Source organism: Cetorhinus maximus, chromosome 12 (assembly GCF_964194155.1).
Source record: "Cetorhinus maximus chromosome 12, sCetMax3.hap1.1, whole genome shotgun sequence".
Lineage (NCBI taxonomy): Eukaryota > Metazoa > Chordata > Chondrichthyes > Lamniformes > Cetorhinidae > Cetorhinus > Cetorhinus maximus.
Genome location: NC_135890.1, coordinates 54,411,807 through 54,435,432, shown reverse-complemented (window position 1 = coordinate 54,435,432; position 23,626 = coordinate 54,411,807). Strand labels below are relative to the sequence as shown.

At 40.0% G+C, this 23,626-nt stretch overlaps 1 protein-coding gene across 3 annotated transcripts in view; it reads right to left on the bottom strand.

Moving 5' to 3' along the window:
• Positions 1-4,210: 4,210 nt before the first annotated feature.
• The window catches only part of etnk1 (ethanolamine kinase 1), a 43,404-nt gene continuing 23,988 nt past the window's right edge, over positions 4,211-23,626 (bottom strand). For 2 of the 3 annotated variants that reach the window (XM_078553626.1, XM_078553625.1), the window contains 2 exons: positions 19,140-19,213; positions 4,211-7,136 (listed from right to left, as the gene is read on the bottom strand). In XM_078553626.1, the coding sequence (XP_078409752.1) occupies positions 7,064-7,136; positions 19,140-19,213 (147 nt within the window). In that variant the 3' untranslated portion in view covers positions 4,211-7,063. Of the gene's footprint in view, positions 7,137-19,139; positions 19,214-22,669; positions 22,728-23,626 lie in introns of all 3 variants that reach the window. The other variant, XR_013578154.1, reaches the window with a different exon arrangement.

Sequence of the window (23,626 nt, the reverse complement as noted above, 5' to 3'; positions counted from 1 at the left end):
TAAAGAAACAATTATAGCTGTGAGGAGGGATTATATGGTGGAAGAATCAAATGAGACCATATGGGTTGAACTGAAGAACAAAAAACAGGACAATCATACTACTGGATGTGTATACTGCAGAAAACCTAGAATATCAAAAGTGTAGGGGCAAAAATTAAAGGAAATTAGGAAAGCAAAGAGAGCACATGAAAAAATATTGGCAAGGAAAACCCAAATATTTTTTTAAATAAATAGATAAACAGCAAGAGAAATGTAAGAGTAGGGTCGATTAGGCACCATAAGGGTTACCTGTGTGTGAAGATGGATAACATGCTACGCTTCGGAATGGAACTGCATCAGTTTTCACAAAAGATAGGGACGATACAGACATTGCAATTAGGGAGGAGTGTGAAACATTAGATGAAATTGGTATAGTGAGAGGAAGTACTGTAGTAAGGGATTTAACATCTTTAAAAGTGGATAAATCACCAAGCCCAGATTAAATATTTCCTAATAAAAACAAAAAACTACTGCGGATGCTGGAAATCCAAAACAAAAACAGAATTACCTGGAAAAACTCAGCAGGTCTGGCAACATCGGTGGAGAAGAAAAGATTCGACGTTTCGAGTCCTCACAACCCTTCAACAGAACTGAGTATAGTTAGGAAAGAGGTGAAATATAAGCTGGTTTAAGGTGGGGGAGGGGCGTGGAGAGAGAAGTTGAGGGTGGGGAGGTTGTAGGGACAAGCAAGCAGTGATAGGAGCAGATAATCAAAAGATGTCACAGACAAAAGGATCAATGAGGTGTTGAAGGTGGTGATATTATCTAAGAAAATGTGCTAATTAAGAATGGATGGCAGGACACTCAAGGTACAGCTCTAGTGGGGGTGGGGTGGAAAGACTGACAAGGTAGTAGTTGTAGATTTAAAAATAATGGAAATAGGTGGGAAAAGAAAAATCTATATAAATTATTGAAACAAAAGGGAGGGGAGGGGGTGGGGGGGGGGGGGGGGGGAAGGGGGGAGAAACAGGGTGGGGATGGGGAGTTTAAGATCTAAAGTTGTTGAATTCAATATTCAGCCCGGAAGGCTGTAAAGTGCCTAGTCGGAAGATGAGGTGCTGTTCCTCCAGTTTGCGTTGGGATTCACTGGAACAATGCAGCAAGCCAAGGACAGACATGTGGGCAAGAGAACCGTGTCCGGCCCATCTCCCGCACATCCGCCCTCAAGCCTTCTCCTCCCTCCCAGAAACATGATAGGGTCCCCCTTGTCCTCACTTATCACCCCACCAGCCTCCGCATTCAAAGGATCATCCTCCGCCATTTCCGCCAACTCCAGCATGATGCCACCACCAAACACATCTTCCCTTCACCTCCCCCGGCGGCATTCCGTAGGGATTGTTCCCTCCGGGACACCCTGGTCCACTCCTCCATCACCCCCTACTCCTCAACCCCCACCTATGGCACCTCCCCATGCCCACGCAGAAGATGCAACACCTGCCCCTTCACTTCCTCTCTCCTCACCGTCCAAGGGCCCAAACACTCCTTTCAAGTGAAGCAGCATTTCACTTGCATTTCCCCTAACTTAGTCTACTGCATTCGTTGCTCCCAATGCGGTCTCCTCTACATTGGAGAGACCAAACGCAAACTGGGCAACCGCTTTGCAGAACACCTGCGGTCTGTCCGCAAGAAAGACCCAAACCTCCCTGTCACTTGCCATTTTAGCACTCCACCCTGCTCTCTTGCCGACATGTCTGTCCTTGGCTTGCTGCATTGTTCCAGTGAAGCCCGACGCAAACTGGAGGAACGGCACCTCATCTTCCGACTAGGCACTTTACAGCTTTCCGGGCTGAATATTGAATTCAACAACTTTAGATCTTAAACTCCCCCTCCCCCCATCGTTTCCTCCCCCTCCCTTTTGTTTTTTTCAATAATTTATATAGATTTTTCTTTCCCCACCTATTTCCATTATTTTTAAATCTACAACTAATACCTTGTCAGTCTTTCCACCCCACCCCCCACTAGAGCTGTACCTTGAGTGTCCCACCATCCATTCTTAATTAGTACATTTTCTTAGATAATATCACCACCTTCAACACCTCTTTGATCCTTTTGTCTGTGACATCTTTTGATTATCTGCTCCTATCACTGCTTGCTTGTCCCTACAACCACCCCACCCTCAACTTCTCTCTCCACGCACCCCCCCTCCACCCCCCCACCTTAAACCAGCTTATATTTCACCCCTCTCCTAACCATACTCAGTTCTGTTGAAGGGTTGTGAGGACTCGAAACGTCGACTCTTTTCTTCTCCGCCGATGCTACCAGACCTGCTGAGTTTTTCCAGGTAATTCTGTTTTTGTTTTAAATATTTCCTAGGCTGTTAAAAGAAGCAAGAGAATAGCAGAGATTGACCATCTTTTTCCAGTCCTCTTGCTATGGGTGTGGTGTATAGGACTGGAGGACTTCCATGGTACCACTGTTTAAAAAGGGAGAAAGGGATAGATGAGCATTTACAGGCCAGTCAGCCTAATCTCACTGGGAAAATTACTGGAAAAGTTCTGAGGGACAGGATAAATCTTCATTTAGAAATACACAATTTAATCAAGGTCAGCATAGATTCGTTATGGGAGGTAGTATCTGACTAACATGATTGAATTTTTTGGAGGATGTAACAAGGAGGGTCGATATGAGTAGTACACTAGACGTAGTCTATATGGATTTTAGCAAGGTTTTTGATGGAAGTCTCACATGGCAGACTGGTCATCAAAGTAAAAGCCTATGGGGTCCAAGGCAAAATGGCAAGTGGGATCCAAAATTGGCTCAGGTGCAGGAAGCGAAGTAATTGCTAACAGGTATTTATAACTGATAGGTCGTTTCCAGTGGGGTTCTGCAGGGCTCAGTACTAGGTCCCTTACTTTGTGTTATTTATCATTACTTTAGACTTGAATGTTACGATTAATAAGTTTGCAGATGATACAAAAATTGGCTGTGTGGTGGATAAAGAAGAAAGCTGTAGACGTAGGAAGATATCAATGGCATTAACAATGACAAATGTGAGGTAATACATTTGGGGAAAGCTAACAAGGCAAGGGAATGCACAATAAATGGTAGGATACTGTCCAGGGGTCCATAACCAGGAGTAAGAGGTAGGAGCATTAAGAGATTGGAGGTGCAATTATTTCACCCAGAAGGTAATAGTAATTTGAAACTCTTTGCTTGAAAGGGTGGTAGAGGTAAAAACCCTTTAAAAAGTACTTAGATATGTACTTGAAGTGCTGTAATCTACAAGGATACTGACAAGTATAGAGGAACAGCGGGATCTTGGAATGCATGTCCACAGATCCCTGAAGGTGGTTGGACAGGTAGATAAGGTGATCCAATAACGCATACAGGATAGCTGCATTTATTAGCCGAGGCATGGAAGGACAGGGTAGTTATGCTGGAACTGTATAACATTGGTTAGGTCACACTGGTTAGGAGTACTATATGCAGTTCTGGTCACAACATTAAAGGAAAAATGTTATATTAGAGGGTACAGAGGTTTGTGAGAATGTTGTCAGGGCTGGAGAATTTTAGTTCCAAGGAAAGATTGAATAGGCTAGGCTTGTTTTCTTTGGAACAGAGGAGGCTCGAGATCTAATTGAGTATTTTTAAAAAGTTGTTGAGTTCAAGTGAATAAGAAGGGTCTATTCTCCTTGGTTGAGGTGTCCATAACCAGGAGTAAGAGGTTGCAGCATTAAGAGATTGGAGGTGCAATTATTTAACCCAGAAAGTAATAATGATCTGAAACACTCTGCCTGAAAAGGGTGGTAGAGGTAGAAACCCTTTAAAAAGTACTTAGATATATACTTGAAGTGCTGTAGCCTACAAGGTTAAGGGCCAAAAGCCAGGAAGTAGGGTTAAGCTGGATGGCACCTTGCCAGCCAGCACGGATACCATGAGCTGAATGTGCATGGTCTCCATGGCGTAAATTTCTACAATTCTAAAAAGACTTCTATGATAAGCAAAGCTAGTTTCATTCCCTGAAGGATGGAAATAAATTGGTTAGGTTTTACAGGCAGCGTTTTATGGCGTTGCTCCTTCACCCCAGCTGGCCCACATACTTACTGAATGGGATTTTACATGATGGGATCCAAACTCAGGATCTCTCCATTGCTGGTCCAATACCATGATCACTACTAAAACATACCTGGTGTCAGAAAATAGCAACAGAAATTGGGCCATTAATAGCAAATTATACAGTGACAAGAATTTTATTTACAAATTTACATTTAATTTTCAAGCAGGCATAACCTTCTCTATACAAATTAAGTGGTCACTTTTAGTAATCGATTTACATCACATTGTAAAGTTACTACAAAAGCAACAAATTCTGGGATGCGTAAACAAAATTAAGTAATTTCAGCCAAAATAAGCTCATACCCACAGAAGCAAAATCAGAAAAGCACCTGCCTCATACTCTCCATTACCACAGGATTAATGCAAAAAACCCCACCATCTTGGTTACGGCTGCTCAAGACTTGACAGAAGCAGCAGAGGGGAGCTGAGGATTCTTTTTATGTACAAATTATGATGATCTGGAATGTACTGCCCAACAGGGTGGTAGATGTAGATGTATTGATGAAATTGTAACATTTGTAGGGCTTTGGGGTAAAAGCATGGGAGTGGGATTAATTGGATAACTCCAAAGAGCCAGCACAGGCATGATGCGCTACATGCCCATCTGCACTGTATGATTCTATGACTTTATGGTAATAGCCTTGAATTGTGCTGCATCGGTTATGAATTTATTTTGAATTCTGTTATGTGACATTTCAAAAGTAATATTGGTTTAAAACATCCTTTTGACAGCTGCCTTGCCATAATCTAACTACACCTTTTCTTTAAAAAAAAGAGCTGCAGCACTGATGCACAAAGTACCTTGCAGGGTGACAAATCAATGCAGCAATGTTTACATGAATTTCGCAAAAATGTATTAATACCTTTTGAGACCATCTTAGGAATCATTACATAGCTTCACTTTTGATGGTTAATTTCAACATTCTAGACCACAAAATCAGATCCTCCAAATTTAATGTGACAGAACATGTTCTCACTATCACTCAAGTTAACTTTCATTGATGTACTAAGCAGTCCCCAGCAGATTGATTCTCATTAAATAAAATAATTGGTCATATATAAATACACATATTTGCACATGTTCTTAATTATATTTTAAAAGGACTACTGAATTTGATAGAAGATGGTTTTCTGCATAAAAATGTAGATGTTGAAAGATATTACATTACTTAAAGCCTAATATTTGAATGTATATATTGGCTAGGTGCAAGGTTGATTTTTTTTTTTTTACAGAGGCTATTGCATTCAATTGATGCAATCGAGTTCAGTTTAAGACGGAACTGTTAAAAAGGACAATAAAAACAAAATGCAGGAAATATGAGAAACACAGTTAACCTTTCAGGTTGATGCCCTTTCAACAGAACTGGATAAAGTTAGAGATGTAACAGGTTACTAAACTTTACATAAAAATGTTCAATTTCACAAACACCACAATTGTTCATTTCAATATACAAGCTTCAAGCAATGGGGTAAAATTGAATGTAGAACCAGAGGGAAGAAAATGACATAACTTGTGAATTAAGACTATTGAATTGGAAAAAAATAATTCCTATTGCTTTATTTGAATGCAAGGCCAAACCTTTTCAACCAAGAGTAACCATTTAGATTTTATATCTACTCTTAAGTTTAACATTTGGCAAAGAAATTATGAACCTATGCTTACTTCACAAGTGTTTCTTTATTTGTAGCAGTTTTAGTATTCACAACAGTAATTATGTACCCATCCAGACCAATAAAAACACAGGTTCTTGGAAAACTAACTAACTACAGGAATTAGATTCAGACTGTTTGCAAACATACAAAATGGTATCTGGTTTTATTCAAATGTGGAAATCCAACCCTTCCCCCAAATCTGCAATTTACTGAATTGATGCCCTCTTACACTTAGACTCACTGTAAAATTCCTTCAAACAAGTAACTAATTTTTCCTCATGAGGTGCAACTGGGTTTTAAGTTTATACCTATTGTTGAACAACCTGGGTGTCTAAAGGCACAGTTGTCAAGGTGGGGTGAAAGAAGTGGGGAATACACAAGAGACCAAAGTTGCAGTCAAACGGTTCTCAAAGAATTTTAAAATTGAGGTTCAGGGATCAACGTAGGTCAAAAAGTTCTAAGCTAAAAATAAGACAGGATTGTAGAGAAGTAAGGGAAATGGTGCAAACAGAATCGCCACTTACATATTATTTCTCTCTTCACAGTTGCTGCTTGACCTGTTATTTCCACCAATTTTCTGGTATATGTAAATGCTCACAAAAATGTTCATTATGTGTATCCTCCACTATCTAATCCTTGATGGATTACAAAACCCGCATATTGCCTCAGCAGCCACCAGAATACTAGAGGATTCCACAAATGACTCATGGAACTATAAGTGCAAACAAGACCATTAGCCCAAAAGTCAGTTTCCTGTGTAAGCAGATGTCTCTTTAGAAGACTTAAACCGCTTTTCCTGCTATAGAAATTCCAACACTATTAATCATTGAATATCTTCCCACTTCCCCCTACCCAGTGCCCCCGTAACTTTAGATCTCACAATGCTTATGGCATTGCTGAAAAAAAATCTACACGCAGCCTTGAACAGGGTTTTTACCCAAGATTAGATTGGTGAAGATTTTATCATCTCTGGGAGTGTGTAAAACATTGCTTCATGATTTTGCCTCAGCACAATTATTAGCAGTGGTACTGTAAAAGAACATTCACTGAGGAACCATTAGAACTTTTAGTTGTGTGTAATGGTAGTTTCTACTAGTTATTTAGAAAATTATCTTCCAACATAAATAATTAGCATATTTCATACCGAATTATGAAACTGTGCCGTAAGCCACATTTTTGGTTGAGTCTCTCGTTTTAATACAATAACATGTTATTCTAGACATCATTAAACCTCTGGCATTCCAATACTACTTTGCAGTACTCCCAATTCATTCAGCCTGTTTTATATTCTTTCAGTGATGAATAAACTGCTGTGTCATTCAGGGAGTTTCAGGTTCATGACGTCAGGCTTCATTTTGAAATATTGGCAGAATCGCACAACTGCATACCTGAAAAAAATAAGAAAAAGATTTTTAAATTCATTTTAAATACACTAGAAGTACTGATATGTTTTCAGGACCAGATAGCATGTACCCACCTCATAATACCAAAAGTAGTCAATGAGGGAGGAGCAGAGGGACTAAACAAATTCATTAGAAACAGGAGCTCTGCCAAAGGATTAAGTTGGCATTGAAGGTACACCTCTGTTCAAAAAAGCAGACAAGGCTAAGGCAGGCAACTATCATTTATCCTTGACTCAAGAGTAAGAAAACAACTATGGACTCCAATTACAGATAAAACAAAAACATTTAGAATGACATGGGCCAGAAATAGTCAATGTGAATTTCTGAATGGGAGGTTAGGTTTGACTAATGTGAAAGAACAATCAAAATAGAAGGATGCAGAAGAGGTAGTATAACATAGACTCCCATAAAAGCATTTGATAAGCATTTAAAGAATAAATACATAAAGAAATGTATGTTTGGAAATTAAGGCACGAAACCACACAGAAAAGGTGCTCCAACTGAGACTAACAAGGAGAATAAAAGGTAGAAACAAAAATAAAAATAGCTGGAAAAACTCAGCAGGTGGTATTTGATCAAAGGAAGAGGCTTATAACGTTGCCAAAAAGAGTAGTAAGCCTGACAATTGGGAGGATTTTAGAATTCAGTAAAGTGGGACCAATAAATTGACAAGTAAAGAAAAAAGGGAATACGACAGTAGACTAAAAAGAAACATAAAAGCAGGTTGTAAACATTTCCATAGGCATGTAAATTGCATGTAAATTGGGAGATTAATGAAAGTAAAAGTGGTCCCATTTGAGGCAAAGACAGGTAAAATTATAACAGGAAATAAGGAAACAGTAGAGCCATTAAACACAGTTTGAATCAGTCTTCTTGGAAGATGACACAAAAATCATTCCAGAAATAATGGGGAACCAAGGGTCTTGTGAGAATGAGGAACTTAAAATAATACTACTGGAGAAATTAATAGGGCCAGGTGGCAATTCCCTTGAACTGACCCCTTTCATTCCAGGGTTCTAAAAAGATAGCTGCAGAGATAGTGAATGCACTTGGTCTGCCAGAATTCTTTAGATTCTAGGACAGTTCCCAAGGATTAGAAGGTAGCAAACATAACCTCACTATTCAAGAAAGGAGAAAGAGAAAAAGAGAAACAGGGAACTATATGCCGGTTAGCCGAACACCAGCAATAGACACAATCTATTAGCAGCAATGTGGTAACAGGTCATTTCAAAAATCATAATATGATTAAGCAGAATCAACTGAATGAACTTCATGAAATTCAAATAGTGTTTGAAAATCTGTCAGCGTCTTTTGAGGATGAAACTATTAAGGTGGATAAGGAAGAACCAGTGGACATGCAAGATATTTGAATTTTCAAAAGCATTTGATAAGGTGTCACAGAAGAGGTTAATACACAAAATTAGAACATGGGATTGGGGGTAATATATTAGCAAGGACTGAGGATTGCTTAATGGACAGAAAACAAGTAGGAATAAATGGGGCTTTTTTGGGTTGGTGTGCTGTAACAAGTCAGATACTGTAAGGATCAATAATTGAGCTTCAGCTATTTATAATCTATATTAACGACTTAGATGAAGGGACTGAATGCAATGCATCCATGTATGTTAATGATAAAGTTAGGCAGGAAAATAAGCAGTGAAGAGGATGCAAGGAGGTTGCAAAGGGAAAAATATAGGTGGGGTGAACAGGCAAGAACATGGCAGGTAGAGCAGATAGAATACAATGTGAAGAAGTGTGAAGTTATCCACTTTGGTAGAAAAAAACAGCTGAATATCTTTTGAATGGTGGGTGACTGGGAAATGCTTGCATTCAGAAGGACCTGGGTGTCCTTGTGCATGAATCACAAAGTTTAACATGCAAGTAACAGCAAGCAATTAGGAAGGCAAATTATGTTCAGTTTGTTACAAAGGGATTGCAGTATCAGAGTAAACACATCTTACTACAATTACACAGGGAATTGGTGAGGCCACATCTAAAGTACATGGTTTTGTCTCCTTACTTAAGGAGAGATATATCTGCCCTAGATGGAATGCAACGAAGGTTCACCAGACTGGTCCCTTGGATGAAGGGATTGTCCCATGAGAAGAGACTGAATAGTCTAGGCCTATATTCCCTAGGGTTCAGAAAAATGGGGTGATCTAACTGAAACATATAACATGGGTTTTACAGGGTAGATTCTGAAAAAATGTTTTCCCTGGCTAGGGAATCTAGAACACGGGGACTTAGAATAAAGGGGTTGGCAATGTAGGACTGAAATGAGGAGAAATTTCTTCAAAGCATTGTGAATCATTGGAATTCTCTATCCCAGAGAGCTGTGAATGCTCAATTGTTTAGTATATTCAAGGCAGAGGTCAATAGGCTTTTAGGAACCAAGGGTTTGAGGGATATGGGGGCAGAGTGTGGAAAGGTGAAGTTAAGGTAGATCAGCCATGATTTTGTTAAGTGGCAGAGCAGGCTTGACAGATCAATGGCCTACTCATGCTCCTATTGCTTATAAAGCAATGCATAAAAAATTGGTTGAGAAAATAGAGACCATGGAAAAACAGCACTATGAACAGAAAGCTGGCTGAAAGGTAGACAGTAAAATCAGTAATACTCTGGACAAAATGATTTAAGTCACATTTGAAATAGTGTATGTAGTATGGAGTGTAAAGAGCAGGGATACTAGGGTAATTAATCAATAAAATAAATAAAATACAATAGTGATGGCAGGACGGATGATGTGTTACTGCTGCAGCATGTGGGAGCTGCTGGACACCAAGGTGATCCAGAGCAAACACATCTGTAGCAAGTGTTTGCAGCTCCAGGAGCTTTGGATCAGAGTTGAGGATCTGGAGTCTGAGATGCAGACATTGTGCCATCTCAGGGAGGAGGATAGTTACCTGGACACTTTGCTCCAGGCGGTGGTCACACCCCTCAGATTAGATAATTAAAATTTGGTCTGTGATCAGGGACAGGAGGGTGTGACTGCAGGTATGGGGACTCAGGGGGTAACATTCGAGGAGCCGCAGTCCCTGCAATTGTCCAACAGTTATGAGGTTCTTGCAAGCTATGTGAACGAGAGTGGGGACTGCAGTGAGGATGAGTGAGCTGACCACAGCACCATGGTACAGGGAGCCAGTCAAGTGGCAGGGGGGGAGGAAATAGGAACGTAGTAGTGGTAGGGGACAGTATAATTAAGGGGATAGATACTCTTCTCTGCAGCCGTGAGAGTCCCAAAGGCTGCGTTGCCTGCTGGCACCAGGGTTAAGGACATCACCGTCAGGGCTGGAGAGGGACTTGGAGTGGGAAGGGTGGGATCCAGTTGTCGTCTACATTGATACCAATGACATTGATAAGACTAGAAAGGAGGTTCTGCTGAAAGAATTTGAACAGTTAGGAGCTAAATTAAAAAGCAGAACCTCCAAGGTAGTAATTTCTGAATTACTACCTGAGCCACTGGCAAACTGGCATAGGGTAAATAAAGCTAAGGTGCTAAATATGTGGCTCAAAGATTGGTGCGGGAGGAATGGGTTTCAGTTCATGGGGCATTGGCACCAGTACTGGGGTAGAAGGGAGCTGTTCCAGTGGGTCAGGCTTCACTTGAACCATGCTGGGACCAGTGTCCTGGCGAATCAAATAACTAAGGCTATAGAGAGGGCTTTAAACCAAATAGAGTGGGGGAGGGTTCTGTGGAGAGGATACGCAGGCTTACAAAGCAAAAGGATATGGTAGCATTGCAGGGCAGCTACTTAGGTAATGATACCCAGAGTGTGACAGGAAGGGACAGAGTGCACAAGCATTTTAAAAAAGCAGCAAATAGGGTCAAAGGGGGAAAAACTTGGTAAAAAGGCAAAATTAATGGCTTTTTACTTAAATGCATGCAGTATTTAGAACAAACTAAATGAATTAACGGCACAAATACAGGTTAATGGGTATGATCTTGTAGCCATTACGGAGACACGGTTACAAGATCATCAAAGCTGGGAACTAAATATTCAGGGGTATGTGACTTTTCAATAGGACAAGCAGGAAGGAACGAGTAGTACGAGATGGAATAAGTACAATAGCAAGAAATGATCTTGGATCAGAGGATTAGAATCCATAAGGGTGGAGGTAAGAAATAACAAGTGGATGTAGTCTATAGGCTCCCTAACAGTATCTATAATTTTGGACAGTGGATATATCAGGAAATAATGAGGGCATGTAAAAAAGGCAGCACATTAATCATGGGTGACTGTAATCTTCATGCAGTTTGGGAAAATCAAATTGGCAGAGGAAGACACAAGCAAGAATTCATGCTGTATTCAGGACAGTTTCTTAGAACAAAATGCTGTGGATCCAACCAGGGATCAGGCTATTTTGGATCTGGTAATATGTAATGAGGCAGGTTTAATAAATGATCTCAGAGTAAAAGATCCCCTAGGAAACAGTAACCATAACATGGCAGAATTTAGCATTCAGTTTGAGTGTGAGAAACTTGGTCCATTCAACATAAGATTACTGGATCACTAACAACTTATATAGCATCTGTGACATGATAAAATGTCCCAAGGTACATCACAGGAGCATTATAAAACAAAACTATAACACTTAAAGAGTGGGTCAGGTGATCAAACGCAGTGGTCAGATAGGTTTTATAGAGTGTCGTAAATGAAGAGGCAAAGAGGTATACAGTGGAAATTCCAGAGTTTAGGGCCTAGACAAATGAAGGCATGGCCACCAATGGTGCAGCAATTTAAATCAGGGATGCTCAAGAGGCCAGAATTAGATGTGTAGTACTTGGAGGGTTTTAGTGGCTGGAGATTACAGAGATAGGGAGGGGCAAAGCCATTGAGGGTTTTGAAAACAAGGATAAGAATTTTAAAATCAACATGTTGCTTGACCAGGAGCTAATGCAGGTCAGCAAGCACAGGGGTGATAAGGGGACAGGACTTCTGGCATGAGTTGGACAGGGGTAGCTGAGATCTGGATGAGCACTATAAGCTATAAACACTATGACCACTATAAACAGGAAGAATGTAGGAGACCAGTCAGCGGTGCATTGGAATAATCAGGTCTAGAGGTAAGAAAGACATGAATGAGGGTTTCAAGCAGCAGATGACAAAGCTAGGACAAAAGTTAGAGGTGGAAATAGGCAGTTTTAGTGATGGTGTCATTGTGGTTGGAAACTTATCTTGGGATCAAATATGACACCAAGGTTGCGAACAATCGCATTTAGATTGTTGCCAAGGAGAGAGACGGAGTCAGCAGCTAGAAAACAGAGTTTGGAGTGGGGACTGAAAACAATTGCTTCAACAGTGGTGGTGGTGAGGTAGTGCTAATGTAATATTGTCCACCTCTCCTGAATTCTTTAAGGAGTCACAACCAGCCAGGCCACTCAAGGATTATCCAGCCAATGATGATTTTCTCCCCTCCTCTCCTGCTCCTCTCTCAAAGATATCTATCCCTGGGTGACGCATAGTATCACAATATCGTACCAAGTGACTACCATCAGGTAGACAGGAAATAACAGCGGGATCACTGCAGAACCCCCTCCTTTCCTCCGAATCAGGCTCACACGTATGTACACAAACACAGTGCCCTTCAATAATCATACAACTTTCTCGAAGACTAAACAGTTACACCGCTTCAAGAGGGCATATGCCCTATAACAAGCCAAAAATGAAAATCTGAGGTGCCACCCTAGAATTTAACTGCTTGGATTTTTTTTTCTTTTTAAACTGAACATCAGGGTTTGTTCCTTTAAAACATATCAAATCTGGTGCTATATAACTGTCCATCATGGAACGTTAACCAGTGGTTTTATTGTGTCTAGGTTTCTGACCAGGAAACAGGACAAAATGACACTCTCTCTGATGTCATTAAGAAACCATACAGGGTTGTGCTGTAGTGAACCTGCCAATTCATCACAGGTGCACCTGGATCACTCATCTTGTACTGAGCAGTCTTTCATCTGGTAGTTCCTACTAAATAGTGCACATTTACACTGGCTCGTTTATTTCTTTAAATTTAGTAGAAAGTTTCAAGAAAACACCATCACTTTAATTACACTCTACTTATATTAGCCAATATCAAAGGATTAATTTCCAGTTTAAAGGATTCTGCATATACAACCTGAAAAAGCCGCCAAATAAAATATATTGCATCTAAGTGTACTTGCAAATTTGAAGTAATTATGGTAATGCAAACAAATTAAGACATGACTTTGTATGTTGTATGGTAATGTAAACCAATTAAGGCATGACTTCACAGGTTGTACAAGAGACATATTTCCCAATTCTAATGTTTGGCACAATACAGATAGCAAGTACTGCAACAAAAAAAAGGCGGCACATAAAAATTAGGAAAACATATTCCATCATTTTGGGGGACAGGCAAATGACAGACTAAGGAGGACTGCATCAGGAACAAAATTAAACATTTAAGTGTTTGTGTGTTTTTATGACACCAAATTTGTAGGGGGATAGTCAATATTGAGGAGGACTGCAACAAATTACAGAAGGACATTAATAAACTAGCAAAATGGGCAAATAATTGGTAAATGAAGTTTAACACAAATGTGAGGTAGTACATTTGGTAGGAAGAATAGGGAGGTCACTGATTAGTTGGAAGGTGCAAGTCTAGGTTGGGTAGAGGAACTAAGGGATCCAAGTACAAACACATCAAATCACTGAAGTTCCGCCACAGATTAGCAAGGCTATATAAAAAAAAGCAAACCAAGCTCCAGAGTGAAATTGAAATGTAGGGAAGTTATGCTAAATCTTTATCAAACCTTGGTTAGAACACATTGAGAACTGCATATGAACATACGAAGGGAAAGCTAAACAACATTTGAGGGAGAAGGGAATACTGGTGATGGTGGTAGATTTAAATGAGAAAAGATGGGAGGCGGCTCGAGTGCAGCATAAACGCCAGCATGGGCTGGTTTGGCTGAATGGCCTGTTTCTGCACTATTTATCCTATGTAAGTCGAATAACTGAAGTAAAGCTTTAGGCATAAATGTAGCAATACAATACTATTGGCCAATGGTTAAATTTAACGTGAGGAGGCTACCAAGACGACAAATACCACAAACTATTTTTGCCCAAGTCATCCGCTGACATTTCAGAAGTAGCACTTCATAGTATAATTTTAACTCACTGCAATCCATCCAAAACATTTGCTAACAGCTTCATCCCAATTCACTTCTACAGAAGGCATTTTTTCCCTGATATTCACACTCGCAATAAAGTAATTCAAGGCAGCAAGCTGAATATCAGTGCAATACTTCCCCAGAGGTAGATATCTTACCAGCAGGAGCAATGCTAAAGTAATGGATACAGACAGAAGCAAACAGTGAACATAATAATCAAGTATATAAAATGTAATAAATATAAAGTCACAGTACCAGACTAAAAAGGGATTTGACACTATATCGTTACCCATCCCCTTAGATTTTAATCAACTCTTGCACTCCAATTACGAGAAAGACAAAGAACGGAATACATTTCATGTTGCAAACTGATTTTATAGCTTAACGTCGATAAACAATATATCATAAAACAGGCATCTCTTTAGTAATGAAGCAAGTCTCAAATTTATAAAAATGATGTATCCACGCACAAATACATATATGCAAGCAGACTTTAAAGCAAAATCATTATCAGATGTGAGAAACTTAAACGTTTGTCAGTCAAGTTTACTGGCTGATTTGTGAACCAGGAATAAGAGTTAGAAATATGAAACAAATTACCAGCAAATCCATCCAAATCCCTGTCAATATTTAAATTAAAAAATCTAGTTCTATTATAGGAAAACAGAACAGACATTATTCAAAAAAGTACATAAATAATTTGTCCTTATCACACCTCATTAGCATATGCATAAAATTAGTGCTCCCCTGCAGCATTCCTCTGTATTTCACACACTTCCTATACATGTCAATATGCTCAACTAACTTGGTTGCCTTCTGCAACTGCACTTTTTAATGCATAATTCTGGGAAATTTGTCACTCATTGTAGTGATATTTTAACTCATTCCTATAACTTTAAATACCAAAGGAAACTTTAAACTGAATTTTCTGTTGTAGTCTCTGTGTAATCAAGATAGTGCAGGGTTAAAATTGTTCACACCTCTGCACTGGTTTCCAACTATATTAAAGCCTGTGTGTTGTATAAAATTTACACCAAGTCACATACTTGCATTTTTTTTTACTGTCATATCCATTATTTAAAAAAAACAAAAGCTACACATTTAAATAGAATTTGAAGTATGCTATACAAGGCATTTGATTTAAGATTATGTATGGGGGAAAATGGAGAGGAAATTGAAACATCTTAAGGTTAACTATTATTTCTCCCAAAGTAAATTTTCCAGCCAGGTAGGTTTCTTTTCCTCCTTATATGCTGTTCTTGTGACATTAATTATAAGGACTGTCACATGTGTCCTACAACAGTTCTGTTAGAAACTGAGCAGGGGTGGGGCTATATGACTCCAAACCCGCCGAAGGGCTTCTCAAGTCTCCTAAACCAAAGAAATCACATTTGAGATCACTGCAAATTACCAATCCCAATGAACAGGGCAACTCTCTGATGCAAATGGCTCCAAGTTCTAACTTCCATCATGGAACAGTTTGTATGCAAAATGTTTGCACAGAATATGCAAAATGTTTGCACAGAATATGCGAGCAGGGAGGTTATGCTGGAACTGTATAAATGATGGTTAGGCCACAGCTAAAGTATTGCGTGCAGTTCTGGAATCTGCACTGTCGGAAGGATGTGATTACTAGAGAGTGCAGAGGAGATTTACCAGCATGTTGCCTGGGCCAGAGAGTTTTAGTTACGAGGAGAGATTGGATAGACTGGGGTTATTTTCCCTGCAGCAGAGGAGATTGAGGGGGCACATGATTGAGGTGCACAAAATTATGAGGGGCATAGATAGGGTAGACAAGAAGGAGCTTTTCCCCTTGGTGGAGGGATCAATAACATGGGGCATAGATTTAAGGGGCAGGAGGTTTTGAGGGGATGCGACAAGATTTTTTTCATCCAGAGGGTGGTGGGAATCTGGAACTCACTGCCTGAGAGGGTGGTAGAGGCAGATGCCCTCATAACATTTAAGAAGTATTTGGATAAGCACTTGCGATGCCATGGCATACAAGGCTATGGGCCTAGTGCTGGAAAATGGGATTAGAATAGTTAGGTACTTATTTGACTGGCGCAGATTTGATGGGCTGAAGGGCTTTTTTCTGTGCTGCAGACCTCTATGACTCTATTGGAACAATGGAGGAGAGAAAAACATGCATCTGACACTATTGGGGTGCTGTTGAATTTTTCAAACAGATAAAATATATATTATATTTTTGGTCTATACATCAGAATTTGACTAATTCAAGAGCAATGAAAAGATTTCAATACATACCTGGACATGTAAACATGGAAGACTGGCATTCAAGTGTAACACTAATTATTTCCACGTTATCTTACATATCCAAGCATAGACAAAGTCAGCCACAAAGCAAAGAAAACTCTGTGAGGGACAATGACCCCTAAGCTTGGTTGGGAGAGAGGGGGAAAAGAGCAGGGGTTAGCCTATTGTCCAGTTATTATTTCAAAAAGAGCCTCAAGGGCCACACAGAAATGTTTGACTCTATATTCCAAGTAATTCGTATATACCTCAGGTTGCTGAGGATAATAATCAGATAAAAAAACAAAGACTTGGTTGCTTGGACTTCTAGAACTGAATTTGAACACTGGTTTTGAGACACACTTCAGGCAGGGACCCACACATGTAGGTATTGTCTGGGGGACGCAGGCGCAAATGGGGGAAGCGGGCGCACCACAGTTAATACAGGGATTGAACCCATGTTGTTGGCGTCATCCTGCACCACATTCTAGTCAATTGAACAAGGAGGAAAATTAGAACTTTACCACATACTGTTTTACAGAAAATACTCTTAAATCTGATACTGCTGCTTTTAATGTTTGTAGCAGAAAATAAAATTGGGTGAGGGGGTGGGAAGAACCTGTGCAGCTACATCTGACATAGCTATGTACTTGCAATGCTCTACATGATCTGTTCCTGAGCATAGGAGGAACTCAGCACAGCAGGAATTACCTTCCACCCTGTCTCGGAGGAACTGAACACAGCAAGCAATCTTCCACAATGCCACTATTCACAAAACTATTTTTATCTTATATTGCAAGCACACACAAATGTGAATAAGCTTGTTTTAAAACACTGAAATGAGGAGACGACGATGAAGATTGTTCAAGTTAATAAAATGCAATTTTCTGTGATGAAAAGGTTTCATGTGTATTAAATATATTTTGCTCATTGCAAACTCTCTGCAATTTACAATGCCATCTTGTGGCTCTCTTGGTACAACAAACATTCAAATTATTAAACAAAATCAACCTGGAGCCAAGTTAAAGAAATTCAACTGTACAGCTCCGATTGAAGTAATATTCAATAAATGTGTAAATGTGATAAATGTTCTTCCAGACAGCTTTGTTTTCTAAAATATGTATTGCTATCCTACATGTACATAATGTTCCACTGACAGATTTTACTTTAAATATTTATACTATCTTTTCAATTGTGACATCCAGGGAAATTTAAAACAAGAGGGCAAAAGAAGAGCAAAAGGGAGAGAGAATGTCAGGATATTTAATTAGGTCAGGTTTCAATTAGTATGCAGCACTTTCAAGTTACTGAATAAATAACTGATAGCATTAAGCATTCAATATAATGCACATATGACAAGTTCAGAGGTTCTGTCACTATGTTTAGAGGGGGTAAAAGCTAACCTTGTATTTTATTTTCTCAGCACACATTAAAAGCTACAGCAAGTTTTTTTTGTTGCAAGAAACATTAAGATTTCGAAAAGGTGCCAGCTATTTTGACTTCTGTAACATTCTTTTTCTCAGTCCAGACTAGTTTAACATGCTAGTCAAATCAGGAAGATGGCATTTCTAGGTGCAAATGAAACCTATTGTGTGTGTCATATTCAATTCATTTCAGAACAAAACATCATCTTAAAAGACAGGTGTAGATTTTTAATTTGAAGGGAATTCACTCTGTTCAGTAGGTAAATCAAAAGAGCAAGAGCGTATATAAACAACAGGTGAGGGACTGCTACAGGGAGCTGCGCGTCACCATCACCTTCTCAAGGGCAATTAGGGATGGACAACAAATGCTGGCCTAGTCAGTGAAGCCCACATCCTGTGAAATAAAAAAGAAACATGGAATGCTCTGAGATAGTCTCCAAGAACTTTTTTCAAATTGGTGCTGGAATGAGGGACAGCTTGTGTTAAGGAAAAACCCATGAACCATTTATTACCGAAGGCTTAAAAGTTCAAAGAGCTGTATGATTATTAGCCAGTTAACTGTGCAGAACTATACAATTCTGTGTGCGTTTTTACTCATCAATAGTAATTTGGAGCCTAAAATTAACTGGAGTGCAGTGCATTGGCATTTCAGTTTCCCAGTGCGACTGGAAGCAAAGCAAGACTGCTCGTTATATTGACAACTAGGATCTGAGAGAGAATCCTAATGGTGCCACATCTCAGTGGGGACAAGAATCTAAAAAGGCTGTTTCAGATCAAGAGATCCAAGGTCTACATGTGGGAAATGAAGCAAGGCTTCTGAAAGCTCATTAAAAATCTAAGCACAGTATATCTCAAACTTTTTTTTTTAAAAAAGAGACACTCAAGCTCATAAGTCACTCCGTTCCAACATAATCACTAAACATGAAGTTTAAAACTGCAGTCTTATTATGGAGAAACTTACCGAGGACATAGGAATGCCTCAGATGATAAAGAAACAAATTTTGTCCAAGTTAAAGTCAAGTTTCCATAACACCACGCAAAACAATTTTTAAACAGAAAAAAAAGTTGTTCTCCACAAGAATATACACAATAATTAGTTATTTTAGCCAAAGTTATATCACCGTTACCTTTGATAATGGCACTGGATTTTACAGCAAATTAAAAACTCTTAAAACTTACCCCAAAAAATCAAAGTCAATTGTTGAATATCTTGACTGAATTAATGCCCATAGACCCCAGAAGAAATGGGAAGCCTAAATAAACAGGAGAGATTAAAAAAAGTTTAGTTGGTTGATTTTTTAAAAAATCATTTTAAAAATTCAACAGTGTATATTTTTAACAAAAACAAAAATAGCTGGAAAAACTCAGCAGGTCTGACAGCATCTGTGGAGAGGAAGACAGAGTTAACGTTTCGAGTCCATATGACTCTTCGTCAGAACTATTTTTAAGCTGCGTCAGGCTCAGTAATCCTAAACCAGTGGAAGATAGAAAGCAGGAAACTACAGGCCAGTTAGCTTATTGCTCATAGGGAAAATGCTAGGATTTATGATTAAGGAGGTTATAGCTGTGCACTTAGAAAATCTTGATGCAATCAGGCAGAGTCAACATGGTTTTGTGAAAGGGAAATAATGTTTGACTAATTTATCAGAGTTCTTTGAGGAAATAATAAGCAACTTGGATAAAGGGGAACCTGTGGATGTGGTGTGCCTAGATTTCCGGAAGGCATATGACAAGGTGCCACAGCAAAGATTACTACACAAAATGAGAGCTCATGGTTTAGGGGATAACATATAAGATTGGTTAGGTAACAGGAAACAGAAAATAGGCATAAATGGGAATTTTCTGGTTGGCAAGATGTAACAAGTGGAGTGGCACAGGGGTCAGTGCTGCAGCCTCAACTATTTACAATCTATATCAATGATTTGGATGAAGGGACCAAATGTATGGCTGCCAAATTTGCCGATGACACAATGATAGGTAGGAAAGTAAGTTTTGAAGAGGACATAAGGGGTCTGCAAAGGGACACAGATATGTTGAGTGAGTGACCAAAGGTTTGGCAGATTGAGTATAATGTGGCAAACAGTGAACATGTCCACTTTGGCAGGAAAAATAGAAAGGCAGCATATCACCTAAGTGGGGAAAGATTACATAACTGAGGTACAGAGGGTTCTGGGTGTCTTAGCACATGAATCACAGTTAGTATGCAGGTACAGCAAGTGATTAGAAGGTAAATGGAATGCAGTTGTTTATTGCAAGGGGATTGGAATTCAAGAGGGGTGTTTTGCTACGGTTGTACAGGGCACTGGCGAGACCACATCTAGATTGCTGTGTGGTTTTGGTCTCCTTATTTAATAAAGGACATGATTGCATTAAAAGCAGTTCAGAGTAGGTTCACTGGACTAATTTCTGGGATGGGGGTTACCTTATGAGGAAAGGTTGGACAGGTTTGGCCTGTATCCATTAGAGTTTAGAAGATTGAAAGATGATCTTATAGAAACAAAAGATTCTGCGGGGGCTTGACAAGGGTGGACGCTGAGAGGATATTTCCCCTTGTGGGAGACACCAGAGCTAAGGGATAGAGTTTGGGTCTCTCATAGCTGCCTTCATGAATCACTGCAGTCCATCTGGTGTAGGTACACAAGTGCTATTAGGAGCTCCAGGTTTTTGACTCTGCAGTGAAGGAACAGTGATATAGTTTCAAGTCAGCAATGTGTGGGGCTCAGAGGGGTGCTTGCAGGTGATGATGTTCCCAAACATCTGTTGCCTTTTTCCTTCTATTGGAGGTCGTGGGTTTGGAAAGTGCTGTCGAAGGAGTCTTAGTGAGTTTCGGTAGTGCGTCTTGTAGATGGTACATACTGCTGCTACTGTGCACGAGTGGAGAGGATGAATGTGTAAGATGATGGATGGGGTGCCAAACAAAAACTGCTTTGTCCTGGATGGTGGAAAATATCAAAATTTTTTTTTTTTTTTAAAAAGTCATCTACCTCGTAGGGACTAAATTTTTAAAATGAAAGCATCCTCAAAGTACATCAAAAGTATGCAAAGACTGGCATAACTGGAAATTTACTAAGAGTTTGTACCTATTTAAGAATTTATTGGATCCCATCCCAACAGAGCAGCTCCCTCTTTCCCCAGTAACGTAGACCATGACAGCTAGATTGTTCTCCCTCCCAGGCCAATAGCTTTTCCAGCTATGAGATGTCATTCTTAACCCTGACACCAAGGAGACAACACAATCTTTGGAACTGATGGTTGTGGTTGAAAAGAACAGTATCTAATTATTCAAAAAGTTTATGAATTTAATCAACAGCTTATTTTTTTTTTAAAAACGTACTTGATCAAGTTTAAATTATAGGCAAATTATAAGTATTTATTTATAATTTACCCTGCCGACCCTCCTCCTGCTGTGATGCTACTTTGAGTTTGTTCTTGCTCTCGGGCCACACTCAATCTCTCCTGCTGCTATATACTCTCAGGGCTACTTTTTCCCCAACTGCTTTGTATTCTCGAATTGCGCTCTCCTAAACGTGCTATATAAATGTATGTTGTTGTTGAGGTGCTCTTAGTCCAAACATGTCCATCTGTACATTCAAATTAGACCCATCAAATCTTTGGCAAATATATAATAAATGTATCACCGTCATTGGCTTTTCTTCTCATCCCCAGTTATTTCTGAGGCCCTAAGAATTTCAGTCGTACTATCCTCTTCTACAAATACTGGAACCCCCTTGGCCACATCATTCATAGACCCAGGCTCAGCTTCCACATTTAAACTGACGATACCCAGCTCTATTTCTCTGCGAGCTCTCTTTCTGACCTCTCTTGGCTCTCAAAATTTAAATTCTCGCCCTGGTGTTTCAAACCCTTCATGGTTTCATCCCTTTCCATCTCTGTACCCTCCTCCTACCTTACAACAACAAGCCTCTCCACTTTCCATTCCACTGACTCTGGCCTTCTATGTAACTTCTTACACTTGGTAGATATGCTTTCAGCCACTGAGGCTGCACACTCAAAATCCCCCCACTAAGTACTCGCATCTCTCCAACTCCTCTCCTCCTTTAAAATTCTCTTTATGGCACATCCTTTCGACTATACTTTTGGTCATCCTTACTTTGGCTTGCTGTCAGCTTTTGCCCTATTATTCTGTTGACTTTTTTGTGCACTGTTTTTAAGAAATACCAACGTAAAGACTGGCACTTAATCAAGGAAAAGATACTAAACATTAGAGCTACAAATCAGTTTATTTCATACACTGAAAATATCAATATTTAAGTGGGTTGAAGACAATTTAATCTCAGTTTATATACTGTTGAAGTGATTAGGTCATCAGAAATTCTATTAAATTTGACATGAACATTCCTGCCCTTCATCTATTCGCTTTACACAAAACTTACATATAGAAAGGCTGAATGAAAATATCTACTCCTAATAAATGTGAGAAGTCTATTACACCTTACTCATGGTCGCCTATATCCAGGGCCTGGGAAAGGGGGCTACACACGGAGCTAATCACCTGGGTCTGTGCCCAAGGGGGTGTCTAGGCTCAATAGCCGAGCAGCTCGTCAATCTGGATGGCTGCCTTGGACACTGGCGCATAGACCATCCCAATTGACAAGCTACTTGGCCAATGATTGCTGTTATCGAGAACAACAGCATTCACTGACCGAGTAGGACGTGCCAGGTTTCCCAGTGCCTCCTTTTACACTTACCTCATGCGAGGACTGTTCTATTTCTGTACTGTTCGAGCTTTCTTCTCTTCAGACCTGGCTGGAGGAAGCTGAAACGTCAAGTAAGGTAAAGCTACTGGGCCTCACCTCTAGCCCCAGGAGGCCCTTCCCGACCCGACCTCCTCCCTCTCGATGGTGTGGCCCCTTCCCCGGCATCCCCCACCCCCGACGAACCCCCTCTTAATGGTGCGGCCCCTCCCTGGCATCCCCCTGCACATCCCATCCCAGCCTCCTCCCTCTCGAAGACGTGTCCCTGGCTCCATTTTGCCTGCTGATCAGTTAATAGAGTGCCCTTCACAACCTCAAAACGTGCTTCTCTCAGGAGCCTCAGCTACAGTAAAGCAATCTTGTACTCAATATTGTTATGTAGGGAATTCTGAACCCAATTCGCACTTAGCAAGATTCACAAACAAAAAGGACCAAATGCTGGGATTGGGGGTGAAATTTGATTATTGAATGTTACGAGGCACCTTAAAGTTCTGAAATGGAGTTTGAGGCATATACATACACTTCTGATGCAAAGTTTGCTGGCCGGCGGTTGGATGTCATATTAGTTGAGGGGCTAGTGACACACACCTAATGTTTCCCAGAAATATGCCGTAGGCAGACCATATAAATTAGTGAGTAACCCTGATCTGACGGCAGCGCTGCCATTTTAGAGCAACAGGCTTAAAAACGTGTCCTCTCTTAACCCTGCATGCATGGTTGAGGGGCAGGGTTAAGGGGGTGGGGAATAAGGAGCCCAGAAACAGGAGTAGCGCCAGGGCCCATGATTTCTTTCCCTGGCCCTGCCTATGTCTAGCTTATACAACAACTCAAGCTTTAATTGCATGTTTCACACATTAAAGTGTACATTCAGTATGTTAAATAATAGAACTTGATCACATTATTCATAATAGCACTTAAGATGTTATTTGCTATACTTGAGCATTAAGCTTA